General features: G+C 41.6%; 1 protein-coding gene across 3 annotated transcripts in view; it reads right to left on the bottom strand.

Annotated features, from left to right (window-relative positions):
* Positions 1–8,019: 8,019 nt before the first annotated feature.
* Positions 8,020–15,467, bottom strand: part of PDZRN3 (PDZ domain containing ring finger 3) — a 148,734-nt gene continuing 141,286 nt past the window's right edge. For all 3 annotated transcript variants that reach the window (XM_075053569.1, XM_075053571.1, XM_075053570.1), the window contains 4 exons: positions 15,099–15,161; positions 14,128–14,229; positions 12,957–13,073; positions 8,020–12,046 (listed from right to left, as the gene is read on the bottom strand). In XM_075053569.1, coding sequence (XP_074909670.1) covers positions 10,496–12,046; positions 12,957–13,073; positions 14,128–14,229; positions 15,099–15,161 — 1,833 coding nt within the window. In that variant the 3' untranslated portion in view covers positions 8,020–10,495. The remainder of the gene's footprint in view (positions 12,047–12,956; positions 13,074–14,127; positions 14,230–15,098; positions 15,162–15,467) is intronic.

The following is a 15,467-nucleotide window of genomic DNA, read 5'->3' as shown; positions in this document are numbered from 1 at the left end:
TGAGGCACCGCAGGCACATGTTGCAGTCAGTAGTCTGTGCAGTTAGGCTCCTTTTGTACAAAAAGTTATTTGGGTGTAGAGAGAGTGTACAATAGTCCTATGGAGAGCAGACTTGCTTGAGATATGGATCTGGCTTAAATCCTTGCTCAGCCAAGTTCTGTGCCTTGTGGTGTCTGGGCTTTGTCTTGTCATGCAAACAAGTTCCACTGCATCAGGGTTTTTTGAGTGTGTGTGTGTCTGTGTATGAAACAACACCGGTTCCTAGATTGCCCTAACGGCTGCAGCCAGCCTCTGAGGCAGGAAGGATGTTCAGTTTGTGTCTGTGCACACTTTCATTCAGGTACCCTTCCCAGCTTCAGCGACAGTGGCCGAGTTTGTTGTCTTCTATCCCTTACCTTAACCTCAGCCCGTTTTTCATCCCATTAAGATGAGACCTTTGTATTGAGCAAAACCAGAGCTGTAACTGGATTCACCCTTTCTGAAGGGTCCTCAGGACGGTGGTGTGATACACAGCTGCTGGGGAGAGGCTCTTCCTGCTGCTGCACTTTGGCGTCCAGTTCTTCTTTTCTTATTCTCACCAATGGTGTTGCTGCCGAATTTGTATTTCAGTGTCATATAGAGGACAACATTTGCTTTGAAAGAGACTAGAAATGTCTCAGAGGAGAGATGAAACACTTTATTGTGTGTCCTGGCACATGTGGTGATATGCATGGGGGTCTGATGTGTCAGCAGTTCCCTTCTCCTTGCTCCTCTCTTAATTCCTAAGAAGTCAGTGAAAGGGTGGAACCTGTTGTGGCCTTGTGAGTTAACCTGCCATAGTGTTTCCGTATGTCTGGTGGTCTATACGAGCAAGGGCCTTTGTGTCAATGTTTAAACAAGCATACTTTTGTGGCTGTGTGTGAAGGAGAAGTTTGGTTGTGCAGGGAGGAGCAAACAGACAGCGACCAGAGCACCGAGATTGTTGGCTGAATGAGAAGGCTTCAGATGCTTTATTCGGTACCAGTGTTTTTTTAGCTGATCTCCTCCTGTCCTGGCTGAATTCCTCTTGACATCTGACCACTAGCTGACAGTCCTGAAGACTCACCCTTCTGCAGTGAGACCTCCCACAAGACTGCCGCTCCTCAAAGAGGACAAACTTCAGATTGGGCCAAGATCAGAAGGAATCACAAGCTAAAATATAGAGCCTGTGAAAGGCTTGCAGTTGCTGCCTTTTGTAATGTTCTCTTTTCACTGTGGGTGCTCATTTCTAACCCCTTTTAGCCCTAGTGTGTTTTGTAGCTTCATCGGGCATAAATTGCTTTGGAGCAGTTTTGCCTCTGCAGAGGAGAATAGGGTACCTCTGCCTGGGAAGAGATCGTTTTCTTTTGCTTACCACAACCATTTATGTATCTGAGGACCACAAGCATGTGAGGTCTGCGTGATGTATCAGTCTTCAAAGAGTGTTGACTTACCTTACATATGAAAGTGCTAGCTGCATTCGTGAGCATCATTGGAGTGAAGATTCTCAATTTTGTCCCAATGGAAGGGAGAAAAAACATTTTGGTACTCTTTCAGATGAGTGATATGCTTGATCACTGACCTTGTAAATGTAAGTTGTGTTCCTGTTTGTTTTTAACAAAAGATTGTTGTTACCTGAACTGATCAACCAGGAAAGTGAAAGAGAGGTGAGATGTTTGAGGGGTTGCTGGCATAGTTGAAGTACAAAGGAGATTATTATGAGGTAGTTTGCCAGGGCCCATTGCTACTGTTTGTAGGTTGGCACATGGGTAACCCGAGTTGGAAGCAGGTCTCCTCCTCCTGCAATAGAGAGGACAAAAATCCAAACTGCATTTTTAAGGCAACCTTGTTGCCTCAGATGTTGGTGATGACTTGAGGTTTAAAGCTATGCTGGGAATATACAAGCCCTTTGGCAGGCACTTGTTATTTAGCAGAATTACTGCATTTTGGGCTTGCTTGCCCCTGCTGATGGCACTAATCTTGATGTTAGGAGACAAAGTACCAGCTGTGCCTGGTCCTATTTGTACTACTTTAGCCACATGGATGTTCATCCATTTAATTTGGAAATATTTCTCTGCACTCATCAACAGCCACATGCAGGCAACTGAAATTGCCACATTTATTCTGACTTAGTTTTCAAAACGACAGATGCTACATTACTGTAAAACATGGTGAAAGGGTTTTCTAGCTTTGGTTTTGTTTCTCATTTGTGTGTGAGTGTGTGTTATTTAAGCTATTAATGCTGATGAGTGAAGCTACTTTTCTTCAGCAAGGTCTGCTCCTTCTCCCATAAAGTCAAGTGAAGCTTCCACTGGGGGACTGGTGCTGTTTATGCTTCGGCAGAGGGCTTAGAAACTGTACTGGGACTCAGGAAAGAGAACAGTTGGCACATGTGTGACACAAATACATGCAGATGTGTGATGTGGTGGTTATTAGTTTTTCTTAATAATGTGACTTTTTCCCCAGCCTGAATAATTCAAAGGAACAATACTGTTGTGCGCATGCCCGAAGGCGTGTAACCTTCTCTGTCCTCTGGGCGTGTGGTGGTGTGTGTGCTGCTTCCAGTGCAGGTATTTTAAGGGGATAAATGCAAAACCATCTGCCAAGTCTTGTGTGTCAAGTGCAAGCCTTGCACAACAGCTTCTCTTTTCATGCAAGACCACATTTAGGGCTGTGGTACAACAGTTTTGCAGTGTGATGCTAGAGTCTTGTTCCCATTCCTTGACCTCATGAACCAGTGTGCTTGGTGCTTGAGGTCACTGATGGGGACAGAGACTGTGCCACTGTCCTGCTTACCAGGGCCCTGGGACCCAAAGGACTCTGTTAATAGAGGCACTGCCCTGTCCCACAACCCAAGGGCCACTCACATCACCTTTCTAAAACGTGAGACCCTGCCATTGTTTGCATTAGGACAGCTGGTACTTAGGATGCTTAATGAAAAGCTTTTCAGGACTAGGACATGAAGGGCATGCTGTAGGGCCTGTCAGAAAATACCTCTGGAGAAGAAAGGCAGAGCTTGTGTTGAAACTATTAACTCTCCTTTTAGTGTCTCCTTCATTGCACCTTTGGGCTTTGCCTTAAATCTGTGTTCTGTGGCACCTTGTTTGTTTGTTTATATTGTATTTAGCAATCCTTGATAATGTCGTGTTTGAGCGGTGGATGGGGCTAGATGATCTCCAGAGGTTCCTTCCAGCCTCAATTATTCTGTAATACAGATGCATAGAGAGATGCCTACAAAGACTTCTGGAAAGGACAAATGAAGCAAAAACTTTTAGCCTCATTGAAAAACACTGATACAGGAGAAAGCTATGGGGTTGTATATATGGAAAGGGTCAGTCTTTCCTCACTAAAGATAGTTTTTTATGACTTTTCAATGGAAGTACTGAAAAAGGCTCATCAGTTCATTACCAAACAATCATGTAGTGCTTGCCTCTGCCTTGAGTTGTTTGTGGAAAGACGCCTGTGGAGTTTCTTTGAGTAAGAGTTCAAATGCAGTAGAGCAAAGAAGCATTTTCTGGAATAGCTTTTTAAAATTGGCTTTGTTTTCTGTTACGTTTGGCATCTGCACTTGCTGGACCTTATGGCATAACTGAGTCGTGTTTCTTGTCGAAATTATTTGGATGTGACCTTACTGCTTTTATTTTGGCTGCTATCTCAAGCCCTAAGGACTAGTAAATGTTGGATGCTTACATTTAACTGGATCTATGCAGAAATTTGACAAACCTTGGGTGCCTTCAATTTGCAGCCTTTTGATTTACTTTTATTCAACAATTATAGCTGGATTTGCCTTTTGGGGAGTCTTTGTTTATGGCATTCTAAGCTAACAAAGCCCAGCTAAGCCGAAGGATGGATTATCGAAAATCAAAGCTAGCTCTCCTAATAGGGACAATGGAATCCTGCCCGGTCTGAGCCTCGCTGTGACACCTGGGAGGCCCACACTCCAATATGATAAAGCATTTTCTTTGAGAGAAGGTCACCAAAAGTTCACTTTTACAGAGAAGTTCTTATTCTCAGTTAATGGGGCTCCCTGTTGCATGGTCCTGCAGTTGCTTAACATAAAAAGGATGGATTGTCAAAGAAATTACCTTTAAAGTTCCTCCCTGGCAAACTTATCTGAAAGGACAGACCAAGTGTTCTCTCCTGGCCAAACTGAGTGGTCCATGACCCAGCCACCCAAGCTATCATGCCTGTTCGCACTTTTGCAGTTTAGGATTTGTCAGCATTTGGATTTTGACCCTCGTTTCTGGGCAAGGGCTGTTCTTTAGGGTTGTATTTTATAATAGAATCTCCTACCTGGGTTTCAGAGCAAGCCATTTAATCTTTTTGTGCTCTGGAAATGAAGACATTTCCAGTCTTTGGGGATTTTTCTAGTCCCAACACAGCAGATTTATGATTTAACATGAAATATTACATGCTTATCATATCACGTGTGAGGTGGGCCAGGTCCTTTTTTGGTCCTTAAGAACTAAAACCAAAATCAAAACATATAAGCAGAGCCACACTTGGCTTTTTTTTCTGTGTGCGTTACTTATGTAATTTCCTGCATATGTAATTGATCCCTAGTCATAGCTGGGCCCAGACCCAATGGAAAAACTGTGGGGATTATTGTTTCTGGTTCTTTTCTGACTTAGCTGACTCATTTTTCCCAGAAAGGGGGAGAGAGATGGGAGCAGGGTGCGAGAAGCGCATGACCTCAGGCTAACATCATCTGCTAGGAGAAACAGGTATGGGCTGTTTGGGCTTGATTTAACTTGATTTTTCATAAAGGTGCTTGAAGAAGATTTTGGATAAGTTTAGTTATCTTTTAAAAATTACTTTGATTTTGCATAGAAGGAAAAAGTAAGACTATCAGCCCAGATTTTTATTTGGGCTTTGGCTCTAGTGGAGCTCCACTGATTTTTATAATATTTTTGTAAATTAAAACACTAATTAGAGCATCATTCCCAAGTCATTATTTTCATTATTAATTGATTTGATTAAATCTCCTCTAAGAAACATTCTGTGTCTCAGAAGATGACGCAGTTTTTCATAGGAAACTGGTAGAACTTTGCTCCTATTTTGGACTTGATCAGTAAAGAGCATTGCAATTATGCTCTCAGATCCATGACGTTGATGTACTAATTTAGGTAACAGAACTCAGATGAAGCTTTAATTCCCAATATTCAAAACTGGTACATTGAATCCAGTAGAGTAGACATGTGGTTTTTTAGTTCATTTTGGTTTTGTTTTCTACTTAGTTTTCAGAGTAGGCAATTGCATCTTTTTATGCTATGGAAATGAGGGTGTTTCTAGTGTTTTGGGCATTTTAGGATTCCAGCAAGAAGGTTTAGGACCCAACTGAGAGGAGGAGTTGACACAGGAACACTTCTGAGCAGTGTATGCTAACTTGTGAACCTAGTTTATTATCAGTCCTGCAACAGAAATAGTTGCATAATTTATTTTGCAATATGAGCTCTGACACAGATCTCCTGGAGCTTCTGGAGGGGTACAGCTTGGGGTGGTAGTATATTAGTAGGGCTGCAGGATGATTAACATCTTTTTTTTTTAAAGCAATGACCATTAGAAGGTATGTCTGAGGTGTGGTTAGCAGAAAATCAAGTTGTGCTCTGATATACAAAGCTGTGATGGCCCTTCTCTTCATAGCCTTCACTAGTATGGGTTAGGATAATTAACTACGTAAGTTAATAGTCTGTTTTCAAATCCTCTGAGATTGCTTGGAGTCTTTCAGATCACATAAGTGGCCTTTGTGTCAGGCCTGTGTATTAAAGCCCTCATGCTTGGGTGTGAAATCAGCCCAGCTAACCTTTATATATGACCCCCCCCTTTATTTTTTTCAATGTATAATATATACCACTGTCTTGACTACCATCAGTTTCTCCAGTGGCCAATCTTGTGTTTCTGATGACTTGAACTGGGAGTGAGATTTCCCCCCAGAAGCCCCTGAATCTAGTACTACTTTGTGTCATGACAGACACTTAAGAGAAAAGGGACATTAATTCTGCATGTTTGCATTTGAACAGTGAACACATCTTCATAAACCCTGTATAGCTGAGAAGCTGTACTCGTGCAAGAAAGCCACCACTCTTCCAGATAAACTCTGGCTGGAAGCTCACGGATGTTGTTCTGATGGAGAAATGAAGCTGCTGGGATGAAACCCCAAGCAGAATCTTTGCTATTTTGTCACATTAGAGAATTTACATTTAATAAAACCAGGGGCCTTGGGATGGAGGTACAGCATCTGCTGTGACAGTTTCTGTGTGACTTTTGTTGTTTGAGTTTTCTTGCTAAATAGTTTATGTTCCAATAAATCCTTAATACAACAACTGCTTTAAAAACAATTGAAAATAAAACAAAAAGAGGAGTTTAAATTGCTTATGGCTTGCTTTGTATGGCTTCCAGGCATTTGAGCAATTTTGCTAACAAGTATCCTGTAACCTATTTCCAAAGGCCACTAGCAGATAATTATATTTGGTTAATTTACATACTTTCAGTTTATAATCCTAATTAGTTCTCCAACCAGTAGTCCCTAGGCAATATGTAGTCTTACCTCATTCTATTTGCTATCCCTAATGTGCAAGTTCTCTTCTTTTAATTTACAAAAAAATGCTGTTAGGTTTGGTTCAGGGCTTTCCCATTTCAGTGCACATCTAAACTGGGTGATTCCATGCTGATTTAAACCCTATTTGCAAATAAGTATTTTACATTTTTATAGATCTTACGTCTGGGAGACATCCTGCAATTTAGGGAAACTGACCCCAGGTTGACACAGAGCCTATTTTCATTGCAAAGAATCAGGCCAAATTCTGCACTAACCTGTATCCAGGGAGTCCCATTGACATCTCTGGTTTGCCAAAGGGGCATGTGTTGGCAAAGGATGGGGACTGAGGTGTTGGTCTGTCACCATGTCGTACTGCTACCATGGCAAAAGCGGAGATGGGGTGTTAGGCAGTAGCGATGAATAACGGCTGTGTGAGAGCCTGTGGGGAGCTGCGCACACAGGCTTTGTAAGAGGCTCTGGTAAAAGCTCTCAGGCTGCTTGGCAATTGCTTGTCCCCCCTTGGTGTATTTATGATCTCCCTGCATATGTACTATTCTGGGATCAGTTATCACCCAAGCCTGAGATTCTCCTCTGCCACTTCACTGAGTGTAAAGGGAAAAGGAGGAGGATGGAAACGAACGTTTATACTTTCAGGTGAGCAATGCTCTCTTTAGCTCCTTCCAGGTTTAAATGAACTTCAAAAAACGCTTGGAATGAGCCTCCCCAAGGGAAGAAGTGCATCTCCCGGTGCTGATCCCTGCAGGAGTCTGAGTAACTGGGGTTGAAGCTGAGTGTCCAGCCAGGGTCGACCCGCCACACTGAGTCAGCATCTTGCTGTGGGACAGGACCCTGCGCTCAGGCTGTGAGGATGGCTCTCTGGCTCTGCAGGGGTTGTGCCGCAGCTGGTGGAGAGCATTGGGTTTCAGGTAAAGCCTGTAGTAAGACAGGAGACGCAATCTCCACTGTTGCATGGAGATTTCTTGCATCGGATGTCCTGTAGGCAACTAGAACAACAATTTCAGTTGTTACCTTTTAAGCACTTGGGGTATGTACTATAATGCAATTGTTAAAAAAGCTGTTGGATGAAATATTTCCTCTTAGGCATCAAAGGCTGCAGCATCAAAGGCTGCTTTCTAGTCTGATTCATTTCACTGTAATGAGGTCAGGTTTGGACTAACATTATGGTAATTTCCAATGTTTCCTTGCAAGCAATAAAAAGACCCCAAATCTCCTTTTTCAACATCGCATTAAGTATTTTGATAAGGCAATGAAAAAGGGTGTGTGTGAAGACAACTGAGAAAGGAAAAGGAAAATCTGCAGTTTGTAAAGCTTTTGTCCGAATTTCCAGGATAACTGATGGATTCTGTGAACTGATGCTAGTTAATAAATCATAATACTAAAGGAGAGAGGTGATTTTTAACTGACCAAAATAACAACAAATGTTTAGCGAGGAAAAAACTCAGAGGGGTGAGAATAATCTTGGCCAATAATTTTATTTCAACATCTTAAAGAATGTAAATTTTATACTGTTGATGCTTTGGTGTAATTTCTACACACCACACTTGAATTCCCAATATGTTTCTGCTGTTACACACGTGCATACAATGCTCAGCATTTATGTAATTGATGCCTAAAGGAACCATTACCTGTGAAGTTATTCCAAATGAGCCTATTTTTATGAGGAACACCTTGATGATAATTCTTCCTCATTAGAGCATATCAAATCTTACTCTAGTATTTCCATGTAGACTAAAGATGGTTTAACTGCCTTTTCATGCCTGGCTTAAGGATCGTGATTCCACACTAATCATAGCCGTGCCTGTGCATCTGAACTTCTGAACTTTAGGAGAGGCAGTAGTTTGCTATGGCTCCCACACCTGTAATTGGGATGAACAGAACATGAACTCAGAGTAAAGCAGATTTGTGACAGAGATAGCAAGCGTCTTAGGTTGAAGGCAGTGTATTGTGAAAATTGTATATTTTTCCTACTGTACCACTTGTGATGATAATGGCTGGTAGTATGCCAGGTGAAATCCTGGCTCTAACAAAGTCAATAGAAAATCTTTCATAGACTACTGTCGGACTAGTACTTTATCCCAAAGGAAAATATTGTTTGAAGATAAATTTACAGAGGCTTATTGACATGAGTGGCAGATTTCAAAGGGCAGTGACAATTTACATGGGCTGAAGATGCATTTTTGGGTATGTAAAAGAGTTTACTGTAGAAATATGGTAAACATATATTCAATGCTAATTCAGTGCTAGTCCACAAAGGGAGTGGGGAAAAAAACCCCAAACAAATCTGTTGTTTGCTTCTTGATAATAGACAAAATAGGCACTGAGAAGCTGTTAATCTCCCCCCTTCCAACATTTCACTTCTATCATTACGGTTATAATTTTTGCTCTGTGTAGTTACAACAGAAGAGTCCAGAACAAAAACTTAGAAGGGTTTGGGATCAAGTTTTCTGTGGGGGCAAGGGAAAGGAGAGAGGGGATGGCGAATCTAGGAGCTATTCATAATAAGTCTACGTTACTTAATCCATCAAAATATTCCAATTTATATCTGAATTCTTAATTAGAAATAGAAAACAAGAAAAGGAGTGTGATACCTTGTTGTCATTTAGTTTTTGTCTTTTTCACCATCTCTTTTAATTTATATATTTATTTGCTTTAATTTATATATGTTTTAATTTATATATTGTCTGTTGTTAATGCAAACCCACACTGAAGTTTGTAGGTGGGTTTTATATACCACTAAGAAGCCACAAAACAAAGCAAAATAGGAGAGTAGTAGTCCTATTTCTTTCTCACTTACAGGTCATCTTAAATGCCTGGTGAGTTGAAGATATGCATTGCTTAATTCTACTCTTGATATTCCTTGTACTTCTCTCTTGCCTCTTCCCTCCATCTCTTCTTCCCTCAAGAAAACCTCAATCCAAATTCCCCCCCAAGTCAGGATACAGATTATTCTGTTAGGTTTGATTCTGTTAGGCTGTCCAGGCATTTCTGCAGCACACGAGCTACCCTCGAGGAAAGACTACTCTACATGGTGAAACCAGAAGGGAGTCAAAAGAATTTAAAATAGTTTGAAATATAAAACAATAATTTATTTGACTTCATTTTACTTGTTAACGTTTGTAGCTAATGAAGATTTCATGAAACTGCTTTTATGATTCAATACATTCAAATCTATAAAGCAAACAGTTCTACCATGGGCTTTTCAAATTCCACAAACTGTATTATATAAACAAATTAGCTGTACATGCACATTTTTTCAATAGGTTGCAACATTTGCAAACATGCTTTAAAATCCTTTAAAGCTGCAGTATAGTGTACTTTGCTTCAGGCTTTTCAGATGAAACCTATATACTTTCTTCAGAAACCTTAAAAAGAAAAATGTTTAAATGTTGAGCATAACTCTAAAAACTGCTGTTTGATAAATGTTAAATATTACAAGAGAATGACTCTAATTCTGAGTTTAAGCCTTGAGCTAAATATTGATAAACAGCACTCTGTGTAGAGGTGAACAACAGCAAAATAATATCACAAAATATGGTTTCACAAAAAATACATATGTGCAGTTGCTCTTGTGGGTTTTCTGCATTTTTTTTTAGGTAAAGAAAAGCATGGGTACCTTTTAATATGAATATAGTTTAAGCAAATTACCTGTGTAAGTATGGTTAATACATTTCTGATATTTAAACACTTCATGTAAAAGGTAACAAGTAAAAAAGTACAATCCGTATTGCAAAAAGCACTGCTAATATTGCCTTTGAAGGAGACGGGCAAGTTTCCTCTCCACTTTATAATGGAGATCCTGGCACCCACAGTTGTAGAGTTCAGTATTTGAACTATAAACTCGACGACTGTATCTTATATACAAAAATCTTGCCACATTGAACGAGGCATTGATTTCTACCCCAGTGGTAGTGGTTTATGTACATAACTTAGCAATGGTGATTATACAGTAGTCACTGACAGGAAGGAATTGTACACCCGTGTACCATCTGGTGACTTTGTTCCATGGGTTAGCAGTTCTTGGATTGTCATCCAATTGTCAAATATTTTTTTATTTCTCTTCTTCATCATTTTTTTGTGGCTCAGTTCAATGATATTCATCTCTTTCTTTTCTTCTGCACCTTGCTGTTCCTTTAAGCAATCCAACCTGCTCTGCATCATAAACTCACGCCGCCTCCTCTGCTCCTTCGCTTTCACTAAATGCTGCTTCCGTTCTTCCTTGCTCCAGTAACGGCCCATCTTCATTTCACTTATGGCATCATCGTCGGTAGTCATACCACTGCGCTCCTCCTTGATCTTTATGGCACGTTCTCTCAGCAGCCTGTCCCTGACTGGCCTCTTTGTAATGTAGCGGGTCCCATCGCTTCTGACCTTGACTTTCCACTCCATCCTCGGTTCGCTCTGGCTTGAATTAAAGTCTTTGCACATACTCACCAGACTCATTTGGCTCTGTGCATACTCCACTGCTGATTTCTGTTGGATCAGCTGCATGTAGCTCTGATAGTGTTGTGCGTGAGCAGGAATATGAGCGTGCTTATATGGAGAGTGATGGTACGGGGAGACATAGGAGCCAGGAGGTTTTTGACCATGAGTAGGGCTTTTGCTTCCATCACTGGCTTTTCTCTCCTTGCTTTCCAGCTGCTTGCCAAGGTCTGGATCTTTAGCAGAGGCATGGCATTTACCAGTGCTGGATTCATGACTTTCTGAGCTAGCAAATAAATTCTTTTGGGAGACATTATATGCCACTGCCCCCTCATTACCTTGACAGTTAATGCCTTCTGCAGTTCTGCGCAGCGAATTGTCAGGGGAAATCTCCAGTGTGAGTGGTGTGCTTCGGCAGCTTTCCCCTGTGTTATATGCACTCGAGCTATCCTTGTCAGACTTCTCGGGGAGCTCTGTAATGTCTGAGAGCTCGTGCCTGCGAACATCAATGCTCGTGTTATAGTTGCGGAACCCGCTGTTATGTAGCATCCAGGGCTCCCGGTACTGATCTTTCAGCTGCTGCATTTTATGAGCTCTCACAATATTCAGGCACTCTAGCTCAATATTGCGCAGCTCCTCATTCAGCATCTCCAGCTCTCTGTCAACACTTTCTTGGTCGCTTTTGCTCATATCCAGCGTGCTGTTATGATAATACAGACTGTAAGGGTTGGCAGACTTCACCTGGCACTTCAGTTCCAGCAGTTCCCGGAATCGCTCGCATTCATCTACAGGGATGCCAAGGAAGTCGACGTCTGTGCAGTCAGCTGAGATAAACGACTCGTTGCTGAACTGCATATCGCCACTTCCTAGGGTGTCATGACTGTAAGTCAGCTTCTTCTGGCTCCCTAAAGTGTTGGAGGAGGTGGTGTGATCATCCACGTTGTTTTCCTGCTCGGAGCTCTCATCGTTGCGAGTGCTGTCATCTGTGCGCCCCACACCACTGTCCTTCTCATGCTGGTTAGATAAAATAGTGGCTGTATCTGTGGTACCTCCATCCTCTTCATGCTTCTTCTAACAGCAAAAATGAAAAGACAGAAATAGAAGATTATTGCAAGGACATGAAATGTTTCAGGGTGTTTAATAGTTTTCTTAATCTCTCAATCTGTCACTTGTTACCCTTTCTGCATCTTTGTCTTTTACTTGTATGGAAAGAATATTACTAAGAACACATAGAAATGGTGACCAAAAACGCAGCCTGCTGTGGATGTCCTTTTCAGAAGAACCTGAGGTCTGCTTTTCAGTTATATAGTAACAGTGGTAGAAGTCACATTTTCAAAATGCTTCTTCTCCCACTTAGGTGCACAGAAGTATCCAGTTCTACTGTGGTGCCAAAGTGAGAATATGCCTCCAAAACATGTGGATGCCACAGAGGATGTAGAGTTTTAGAAAACTCTAGACAAAAATCTATTCATGAACTCTTACGATTGCATTAACCATGGCAGAACAATGGGGAAATATAGGACCAAATCTGTGGCGCTGCATGAACTTTGCTATGTAAAAACTTTTTCTTTGCCTTTCTCCCCACATATAGACCTTATTTCAGACTTTGCTTGAGTTCCCCAGTTGGATTTTAAGGTTTTGGGAGGGAGGCTGTTTTCACTATGTGCATGCATATCAAATAGGAAATTTTGTAAGTTAGCTCTCTGCCTGCTATATCTACCATACACCTAGCTTGTACTTCTCTCAGTGACCACAGCCAGAACGGTGGATTTCTTAGAACTGTGGTCGTGTTGTCGTAAGAGGCAAAGTAAACATTTTGGTTCCCAAGATAAAGTTTGTGGATAGTCATATCTTGACTTTACAGAAAGTCCTTTTGCCTTGATCGTCATTCGAGACACTAAGTGTATTCAGTCAAGCTCAGTATTGGAATATTGAGTGCAATGTGAAGTTTTGACACCATTGCACAACAGAACGGCAGTACCTGCTGAAGCATGCTGGCAGTAAATTGCATTGCCTGGTGGTGCTGTTCCTCTAACATGTCCATGTGCAAGTCATCCAGAAAATCATTTCTGTCATCATCCATCCATCCTTCATCCAGCTATGTGAAAAGGGAGGGAAAAACCAAACCAAATGTTGTCAAAAGAATGAAGACTGACATAAATTATGTTCCTTCTTTGTGCAAAATGATTGGGAAATCTTAGGAGATTCCTTCCTGTGACAGTGCTGCTGTGTTCTGGGAAGAAGCACACATCTCCTTGTGCGAAGTGCAGGTATTGACTGTCCTACTTCCCCCCACAGCTGCCTCCATCTCCAGCAGCATGGTTTTATCTTCAACAGCCCTTTATATATGAAACAAACCCAGGCTTTTCATCCATGGAAATCATTCTAAGAGTTGGGGCTGTTTTGTTTTGGGCATGACTTGATTAGGATGTATAAAAATACTCCAGAGCCCAAAGCCTGAACACACCGCTTGCAAGGCAGCATCAAGGGGCAGAGGGAAAAATGCTTGCTAGGGATCTCTAAGACTTTTTTACTCCCAGCTTCAGTTATCCCCAAGGGAAGGGTCAGAAACATCTAGGCTAACAGGATAGTCACCAGCCTGACCCTGTGTCTCCAGGTGCATTGGCAAGGGCTGCTCTCGTAGCAGGAGGAGCAAAACCAGATCAAACAATAGTGGTCACGCCGTTTGTTCAACATGTTTGTTGTGCTAATCCCTGCTCTACAAAGGGATCTGATTCAACCTTTTATTACAGCTGAGGATGCTTCTTGACAGTATTTAACTACGTTAAGAGATGGTGTATAAAGGGCTAAAGAATAGGTGTTTTAATGAATGAATAATCAATCGGTATAGGAATTAGAGTTCAGTATGTTCTTCAAAGCTATGGCTTGAAACCATCCATAATACCTTGCACTGATGTTTGTAATTGCATTGCAGAAGATATAAATCACCAAACGTCTTATAAATTGAACTTTAATATATAAAAAAAATATAAGTACCATGACTGCTGAATTCCATTATTTTAGACCATATACCTGTCCAGTCAAACTGTATTATACCATTTTAGGTAGGTTAAAATTCTTCAGAACTGTGTTCTACAAAACAGCAACTCTTTTAATTAAGACTCAAGAGGTGTTTATTGTTGCTACAGTACCTGAATTTCTGGTCTTGCAACAAGTAAGGAGATATTCTTGCTCTCTTCACTGGTGAGAAGTGCCACAGCTTCTTCTCGGTTCTGTACCTCTATGCCATTGATCTTCAAAGAAAAGAGCAACAGAAAGAAATCCTTTCATAGGGATACTTAAATGCTGCTGAGAGGAGCTCTACAGAACTGCATGGCTGGCGCAGCACAGGCCAGGCACAGTCCCTGTTTTCATCTCCAGCCATGTTGTTCAGGTAAGTGTTGGGCAAGTGTGTTGGTTTGGACACGTGAAGCTGTTCCACGCCTCTGCGCGTGATGTGCAGAACCTTGCTACGAGGACAGAAACTGGAGGAGGAGAGTTGGGCAGGAGCAGAATCATAACATCAGGTCTGGTGGGTGGAAAGGAACAGGAACACCTTTGTGTGGGACAGGTGAGGGTGTGGATGCTGCTCCCAGAGACTGAATGGGGTGTGGACCTCTACTTGTGTTAGTGTCTGTGCAGAAGATAGACCACTTCTCACAAAGCCCCTGTGGTGTAGAATTGTTGCACCTGAAAGACAACTTGTTCTGGCACACAGCAGTGGGTGTTCAGCCTGCTGAACAAGTACTAACATCCCTGTGAGTAAATAGGGCAGCCTGGAGAGATTCTGCAAAGGGGAGTAATTACTTGGGCCAAAATAGAGGGTTTCTGTGGTAGAAGGAAGACTTAAAAATGGAAGCTTATAAGAATATGTGCTGGAAACAGATGAAATCTGCTGACAAAACGCTTAGCCTGCGGGGTAGGGCCAACATAGGGCTTTACCTGCACAGGACTATCAAAATCTGACTGAGATATGGCAGAGGAAAGGGAAATATCCTCAGAAAGTTAAGAGAAGCATATGAATACCACTCTGAAGGGAATGCTTTGTAAAAGTTATACTGAAATAAAGACATTGCAGCAGATTATAGTGTGTTAGCAGACTTTCAACCATTTACACATGTACCTGAATAATGCGATCCCCTTCTCGGAGTCGACCGTCTTTTGCAGCAATACTGTTGGGATCAATCTACAAAACAAGAGAACTGTGAGTGCTTTGGAGGTTTGAGAGCTCAGTATTTACTTCCCCTAGCAAGCCCAGTATTGGTAATATGACTGATACTGTAAGTCAGTGCGTCTGTCATTGGTGCTATATCTGTGGTTGTTACGTCTTGCTTAACAATTACAGGACTTTTCCTTGCTTATGTCAGACAAAGTGAAATGCAAATTAAAATGATCAAGTCAAACCCAAAACATTTCTTCCTGAGATGTGTCTTCAGAGAATGTAGGTTTATCATGTTTGTATGATACTGAGTTACTTCATAATTTCACATTT

This window comes from Buteo buteo, chromosome 21 (genome assembly GCF_964188355.1).
Source record: "Buteo buteo chromosome 21, bButBut1.hap1.1, whole genome shotgun sequence".
NCBI classification, from domain to species: domain Eukaryota; kingdom Metazoa; phylum Chordata; class Aves; order Accipitriformes; family Accipitridae; genus Buteo; species Buteo buteo.
The sequence above is the reverse complement of the archived record's forward strand: the minus strand, read 5'-3'. Positions and strand labels throughout refer to the sequence as shown.